Source organism: Notolabrus celidotus, chromosome 4 (genome assembly GCF_009762535.1).
Source record: "Notolabrus celidotus isolate fNotCel1 chromosome 4, fNotCel1.pri, whole genome shotgun sequence".
NCBI classification, from domain to species: Eukaryota; Metazoa; Chordata; class Actinopteri; order Labriformes; family Labridae; genus Notolabrus; species Notolabrus celidotus.
Window position 1 is genome coordinate 1,364,728 of NC_048275.1, and position 8,488 is coordinate 1,373,215.

General features: G+C 41.0%; 1 protein-coding gene across 1 annotated transcript; it reads left to right on the plus strand.

Annotated features, from left to right (window-relative positions):
- Nucleotides 1–2,073: 2,073 nt before the first annotated feature.
- LOC117811499 (cofilin-1-like) lies at nt 2,074–4,916 on the plus strand. Its single transcript, XM_034681817.1, has 4 exons — nt 2,074–2,205; nt 3,305–3,591; nt 3,748–3,824; nt 3,924–4,916. Exons 1-4 carry the CDS (start codon nt 2,203–2,205, stop codon nt 4,040–4,042), a joined length of 486 nt encoding a protein of 161 aa, XP_034537708.1. The 5' UTR covers nt 2,074–2,202; the 3' UTR covers nt 4,043–4,916.
- Nucleotides 4,917–8,488: the final 3,572 nt, after the last annotated feature.

Consider the following 8,488-nt stretch of genomic DNA (forward strand, 5'->3'; position numbering starts at 1 on the left):
CTTTGGCTGATTGTTAATCATGATTCTTTCCTTTTATGGTTATGACTTAATTTCCACTAACCCTAACCCCGAGCTGGACTTTAACACTCTTCCCTGTTGGATTATGTTTTGATGTGGCAACATCCAGGCGTTGAATAAAGGTGCCAATGCTGAAAGGCAAAAAAAATGCAGTGACCCAAATGTGGCTGTCTCAAAGATCCATAGACAGCCTCGGTGGAGTTCGTATGGAAACGTCCTTTGTGCATAATTAGGCATAATATGGGGTGTGGATGATTTGACTCACAGGTGGATGTGGTGTAGCCGTGTGTCAGGCTGCTGGGCTATGACTAAGGATGTAACAATTAAATCTCATCACCCCAGCAACGTCACTTAAGTTTCCACCAGTGTTTTTGTAGGCCTGTTATATAGTCATATGCTGTGTTATGGCTACAGTGCTCTACTACCTGGATGTAAACAAACACAGATGACAGGTGGCGTCTCGTAGCGCAGCGTGGTTTGTCAGTCTTTGATCTGTATGGAGATGAAGTTGTACGCAGGCTGTGTCTTGTTAACTTGAGCAGAGGAGCCTGAAAGGACGACCGAAGGTTTGTGGGGCTAGCTCTGCTAACTGTAGCCACCCTCACAGACTCCGTGATCCTGTGTTTAGCTGCGTTACATACATTGTCGTTTTAAGTTTTTTGGAACCTTAAGTCTGAATTAAAATGTGCATGATGAGGAAATGAGTCGCTTTTAGTTAGTCAACACCAAACGGCAACCTCCGGTCTAAAAATATGAGTCCAATGTGGAAGTGTTAAAACTGCAGTTCATGGAGGATCCACTAGAGGCTGGCTCTGGAAGTACAGGAAACCACACACACACCCATTCAAAGAAGCCGATATTCACAGCAGAAATAAACATGTTTACAGCCTGGTTCAAAAAACAAGTGGAGTCTGGATAGATCATTTCTCGATCGGCTCACACTGTGAGGGGGGTGAGGTAAAGATATTGAGATTACAAGTCTTCCAATGAGAGGCACAGCTGACTTGATTGACAGGCAGGAACACTGTAGCTTATGGCGAGGAGGCTCAAAGCCCCGCCTCTTTACACCACAATCTCTCGACAGCAGCAATATGGCTGCCGCCGCCGACTAGCCTCAAACAGCGCTTCAGAAACAGATGGGTGACGTCACGGAGACTACGCCCATATTTATACAGTCTATAGTTAACACTTACACTTTTTAAAGCTTGATCTGAAAAGGCGACTGCATCAGATTGAAGTATCAGGACCCCGGATGACTAAGAAGCTTCAAAAACATCGCTCAGACTTCCTTTTCAATGAGTGGTGTCGCCCCCTGCTGGTCATAAGAAGGTTGCATGTTAAAGACTCTTCCACATTGGTTATATTTTCGGCTATTAAAGGCCATGTCCCTCTCTTATTCACAAGTAATCAGAGCAACAAGCCGGCGATGAGTCTGCATGATTACTTTGTGCACTCCTGTGTTGTTTCTTTGTAAATGAAATAACTGACTCATCCTTTAAGTGAGACCGTGATGCTCTGACTAAGATACCAAGCTGACATCCTAAACTTGCACTTTAAGTTCCTATCATCTGACTAGTCTGGGAATGTGTAGTCAAGACTTGATTGAAACTAAAACATGATTTTTTGCATCTTTATGGATAATAAATATTGGAATCCAGTCCAGGTGCACCACCTGTCCACATATGTAAGGATAAATCCTTTTGACACATCTATGCACTCTTTCTAACTTTTACCTTATAAGGCCACTGAGCCGCCTCTCCACAGCAGATTAGCTCAAAAATGTGGACAGGTTTGTTCTCCATATATGGATGTTAAGTGCCGCTCCCACCTGTGGCTGTCTCATGCTCACCTGAGCTTTCACCTAAAGAAGCAGACCTCTACCTGAAGCAGATTTTAGAAGAAGGGTACGAGGGAAAACTGTTTTGTTTTGTGCCAGACAAAGAGCCACACGGATCTGTTGTTTTTAGCCTTTAGATATGATGTGATTAAATGCAAATGCTGAGGTTGCAGCAGAAACTGCCACACCTGAGAAGAGGGGGCGGAGCCTAGTTTGGAGGTGTGCTCATTTACCCACAGCTCCTCCTCTATGAGTCAACCTGCTCTCCTTACTTATGACCCTTCAGCAGTTTGGCTGCTATTGCCACTTCTCTCTACTGCTTGTTTCCTCCACACATCAGAGGCAAAATGGTGAGTAACTTCCTCAGAGAGCTGAGCTGTGCTGAATTGTCAGTTAACAACTTCTTCTTTGTGTTGTGTGTGCCACTCTGCTTGTGTAATCTTGAGCTGCTTCAAAAGTGCCTCAGCTTTGTTTTAAAACGGGAAAGAGTGTAACCTCAGTGGAGCCTTGTTGTAAATCTTTCAGGAGAGCAGGATTCTGACTTTATGTGTCTTTGAGGGAGCAGTTTGCCGTGTGAACAGAGAGCTAAGTGTTAGTGAAAGGGCTTGTTCAAGGTGTGGTTTTGCCTCCAAAATGGAGGGAGCTTTGTCTGTGCTTCAAACTTGTTCTGAGACAATCCCTCGGGGCGGTCTTTCTTGTGCTAACTTGTTCCACAATGACTGGAATGTGACACAGCCATGGCCTTGCGAATCACAGGGAAACTACACCCAGAGCATGTTGCTGCTTCAAAGATGTCAGAAAATGTGCACATTGAACAGCTTAAAGAGTGCTAAAACTTCTCTCCACAGCCTACTTTTGAACAACTTCCTGTTTCTTAATCTTTCTGTTCTGCTTTTAGTCTCCAAACTAGAGTGCACAAGAGCAACATTTGTTCAGGAAGAAGCTCAATTACTTCCAAACTTTTATAGCTGCGCTGCTGTTTTTAATCATTCCCCCATTTTAAAAGAATGAAACACTGCACAGACAAATTCAACTCCGTCTCATTGAATCACACGAGCAGTCTTCACAGGTCGGAGCTGCTTTTTCCTCCTTTTGAGTTGAGTTGAATGAAATCACTCCGTTTAAATCCTCTCTGAAGTAAAGGGATCTTTGTTTAATGTCAGTAAATAAGACCCATGCTCTGATTCACTTTAAACACTGTGACCACAAGTTACAAAGCAATTCAGAGCTGTCTTTTTTTGGTCTGTATTTTCCGGTGTTCGGTTTATCTAATTCAAAATGGATGGATCTTCAGAAACCGTTGCAATTCATTAGCTCAAAACATGTGGGGTAAATATCTCCCAAAGGTAGCACTAATAAAATGTCAGTGAGGCAAGACCAGTCAGTAGTTTTGTCCCATTTCTCTTAACCCAATGCTGACTGCTCTTTTTGTCTGTTTTCTCCAAAAAGGCATCCGGAATAGCTGTCACCGACAAAGTGAAGACCCTGGTCGAGAATATGAAAGTGGTCAAAAGTAGTGACGATTCAGCCCGGCGTTTGAGAATTGCGACATTTACCATCCAGGATGAACAGATTGATGTGGACAGGACTTTCAGCGAATGCGACCTGGACGGACAGGATGCCTTCCAAGTGTTCAAGAGTCTGCTGACCGACAAAAGCTGTTTCTACTTTCTGTACGACTGCCACTTCGAAACCAAGGAGGGAATTAAAAAAGAGGAGATGGTCTTTGGGTCGTGGTAGGTCCCTGTTTTGGATTAGCCCGTCTGAATCCTCGACTATCTTCAGACTGTAGAAAAGAACTGTTTATATAATCTGTGTGTAGAGCTTCTTGTATTCAGAAGTAGAGTCTTTATGTTGGAGGACACTTAAGTAATGATTTTTCTTTCTACCAGGGTTCCTGAAGACACTGTGGTCAAATTAAGAATGAAGTACGCCTCTTCAAGAAGTTCAATAAAGAACATAATGAAGGGTAAGTTTGTTTTCTTAATATTTCACACACATTGAAAACGTCCCTATAGAAGTTGAATGTGGTTCCTTCCTTGTTAAGCAGCTTTAATGTCTTCCACAGGTACGAAACATGATCTGCAGATGAACGACCCATCAGATTTCCAGAACAGGGCTGCATTCGCCGAACTGTTGGAAAAAAATGCACCGGCTATTAAAGAGATCGAGGGCATTGCACTGTGAGAATGAGTGTGGTCGCAACCAAACCAAATCCTTCCCTCCGTTTCATCACAGGATCAATTTAAAGGCAGTTGAGAGGCTGGTTTCAAAGTTTGAAAAGGGCTCTGTTTCTTGGATGGTTCAAAAGGCCTGAAAGGGAAGGGTTGAGTTCTGTCAGTCATATTCAAATGTCTTTTTTTTTTCATTCATTGCTATACTTACATGTCAGTTTGGGATTCTTGGTACATTTTTATTTCTCAAATTAGTAATCTGCTATTTTTTTTGTAGTTTAAAGCACCTGTGAGGAACTGTTGGTTTGTATTAAATGTGCTGCCCCATGTGGACAAAGTTGTCTTTGCTGATTTTGTCCTGTTGCACGTTTAGTGTGTCCTGACAAAAAGTCTCATCCAGCTTCGTATTAACAACTAAAAGTATCATCAAAATTGGGGGGCTATATCATCAGCCTGCGGTGCATCACTGTGACTGACACCTACCCCTCGTCAGTGGTTTCACCCATTTAAACGTAACCATAGAAACAGTCACTCTTCTTATTGATGGTATGAGATGATGCTTTTCAGTCATGTAAACACTTCAGTAATAATTTCATAACCAACTAAAGACTCCTCACAGGAGCTTTAAATACAAATGTTTGGATCCCAACATACTCAAATGTGCATCTTTTTTTCTTTTTGATTGGTTAACCAAGACAGAAAAACTAAGGCTATTTATTGTTAATAGATCAAAATGTTTTGGCCTGTAAGTAATCAATCTGTTTTTCTGAACTGTTATACTTCAGAGGACATCAGTAAGAAATTGTTCAACTTTTAAAAAGTCATATTTCACTGAGAATGCAGCAGTCGTTGCACTGTTTTTTCAAAATAAACTCATTGCAATCAACCGCCCTGTCTTTTCTTTTCCACTCTGAGGCTACACATGTTGGCAGGATGGTGTTTGCATCCTGATGTGGTAGAGTTCCAGCTTTCTCCTGCTTGCTGGGAGTAGTTTGGATAAACGGCAGGTACCTGTTTAGTTGTAAATTTAGCTTGCATTTGCATGAATCACATATTTCCACTCAGTTCTCTTTCAATAAGCCTTTCAAAAAGGCTTTTTAAGTCTCACTGACTTCAGACTGACACACACTCGTGGCTAATAACTAGCAGTAGCAAACAGCCAGTTAGCTAAGAGATCTCTCTTTGCCCTTATCATGCCAGAATGTGGCAAGGTGGAGAGGGGGGGCGGCACTAAGGGTTTGCCCTAATAATAAAGAAAAAGTGTAACTGATTGGACAATGCCACCTGGGGAATTTCACCCCAGGAAATAACAAACACCTTAATAAATAAATGTATTGATAATTTAAAATGGGAGTATATGTGAAGAGAGGGGGGTTAGTTATTGCAGCAAGGAGGTAAATTAGTCTGTTGGGGGAATGTATTAAAGTTTATTACAATATAATTGATTTTATCTTAAGACACTTCCAATCCAATGGGATTTAAAAGTAGCAGCATGGGAGGGGTGCCAGCAGAGAAGAGCTAACCTGGCTTTGTCCAGTTTACCAGAATCAAGACTACACTTGATGAAGTAATTTAACAAAACATAAAATAATCTGTGAATTTTTGAAAACTGGGGAAGCTTTACTTTTACACCTGAAACTACAGTTAGTGAAAAATAATGTGCTTTAAAGTTGAGTGAACATCAAACCATTTCTATTCAGTGTGGGATACATATACATAAATCAATCTCTATTTTAATACTTTTATGGATATAAAATAACTTTGTTTATTTGGAAACTTGATACTGTTGATTATTACATCCATGGACCGAATGAGCCCTTTGAACCAACCGGCCCTGGTTGAGTCGGAATCAGCCTCAGACGGTGCATTAATGGACTGTCGGATAAATGTATTTCTATCTGAGAGGAAGTCAAGTTAGAGCTTTCTCTATCTATTCATCCATCCAGTATGTTTACAGCTTATCCTGTTCGGGGTCGCAGGGGTTGTTGAAGCCTATCAAGGTGGAAAAACAATCCTGATTGATGTTTGATTTTGCAAATACAGGGTAAAACAAGGAACATGTCGGCTGTATAACATAAGGAAATGTGAATCCCTTTTAAAATATATTTCTTTCAGCCTGTTTGTTCCCCTTCACGTGATATATGAAGTTATTTATAGTTATTTATATTCCACGGAAAGAGAACTTTGATAAAAACATCTTGTTTTAATGGCGGAAGTGATGTTTACGCAGAACAACTTGGATCTCGTGAACGCACCACATGAGGATGACGAATGCGGAAGTAAACACGAAGGAGGATGTTGTTCCCGCCTTCCGCGTACGTCGAAGTTGTACCCGGAAGTCAACAATCCTGTCAAACCGTTCATTTCTTCCTCTCTGCTTTAACTGTCCCCACCAGGTCCCCTCTTCTTTATGCTGTGTGTTGATTTAAAACCCTCCCACCACGAAGAAGAAGACATCTTTAATGTGTCCACCATAGACCCACCCTGTGACTGTGTTCGGTTTATGTTAGTGGGTGTGTCAGGCAGGGTGTCACAGAGAAACACGGATATAGAAACACGACCATACATGGCTGTTTTAAAGCGAGCAGCTCGTCAGCTCCACCTTGTATGGCTTTCTCCTGCGTATCTGTCTTATTGACAAATCTCACATCCATAAAAGCAGATTGAGTTAAACCACACCTTCAATCTGTTGTGTATTGAAATCCAACAGCCTTATAACTTTTACATAATAGCATCATAAATAAAGACAGTTAGGAATTTAGATAGCTGCTAAATTACATAACTTTAACTTAAATTATTGTGAAAGACAAATACTCTGCTTTTGACTTCACAACATTTTTATGAATATTCTGAATGAAATTTCTTGAGTTTCTTTTTTTCAAAACCCAATCAGAAAGACGGTGGCTGTTTTCAAAACCGCCTCCCTATACTAGCAGTGGGTTACCTAGCCTTCTGATTTGGCCAAAATTCAGTAGACTATGTAGAAAGTAGTATGTGGAAAAAAACAAAATCTGCTGTATGCCAAAAATACCCGGATGTCGTACTGATTTGGGAACATTTCTCAGTGGCTGTTTTCGAACCGACCTGCTTCATACTACCTACTAATGTAGTATACAGTAGGTACTGCCTACTACATACCTACTAATGTAGTATACAGTAGGTACTGCCTACTATATACTACCTACTAATGTAGTATACAGTAGGTACTGCATACTATATACTACCTACTAATGTAGTATACAGTAGGTACAGCCTACTACATACCTACTAATGTAGTATACAGTAGGTACTGCCTACTATATACTACCTACTAATGTAGTATACAGTAGGTACTGCCTACTACATACCTACTAATGTAGTATACAGTAGGTACTGCCTACTATATACTACCTACTAATGTAGTATACAGTAGGTACTGCCTACTACATACCTACTAATGTAGTATACAGTAGGTACTGCCTACTACATACCTACTAATGTAGTATACAGTAGGTACTGCCTACTATATACTACCTACTAATGTAGTATACAGTAGGTACTGCCTACTATATACTACCTACTAATGTAGTATACAGTAGGTACTGCCTACTATATACTACCTACTAATGTAGTATACAGTAGGTACTGCATACTATATACTACTTTCTTATGTAGTATACAGTAGGTACTGCATACTATATACTACTTTCTTATGTAGTATACAGTAGGTACTGCATACTATATACTACCTACTAATGTAGTATACAGTAGGTACAGCCTACTATATACTACCTACTAATGTAGTATGTAGCCTACTACATACTACATTAGTAAGTAGTATGTAGTAGGTACAGCCTTCACCAGTGGTGTTGCCGTACCTGTATGTCGCACGTCTCCATGATTGAACCAAGCGGCAACCTCCGGTCTTAAATATGAAGCTCATGTGGAAGTGCTAAAAACTGCAGTTCATCGAGCGTCCACTGTACGGGGGCGAATGTTTTCATAACGCGTCAGTGTCGAACAGAGAAGGATGACAATTCTCCACCTGAGCCCTTATGGCCATATCTAAAGCTTATATAGACCTAGGAAAAGAGAGCATAACTCTCCAGTGTTATCCTCTCTAGACTGCCTCCCCATAAAATCTAGACTAGAATTTAAAATCCTTCTTCTGACCTACAAAGCTCTTCATGGTCAGAAACCCTCGTATCTTAAAGAGCTCATAGTGCCCTATTACCCCTCTAGACCTCTACGCTCCCAACATGCAGGCCTGCTCATCGTACCTAAAGTCTCTAAAAGTAGTATGGGAGGTCGAGCCTTCAGTTATCAGGCCCATCTCTTTTGGAATCATCTACCAGTCAGAGTCCGGGAGGCAGACACCCTCTCTACTTTTAAGAGTAGGCTTCAAACTTTCCTTTTTGATAAAGCTTATAGTTAGAGCTGGATCAGGCTTGGACCAGGTCTTAGCTATGCTGCTATAGGC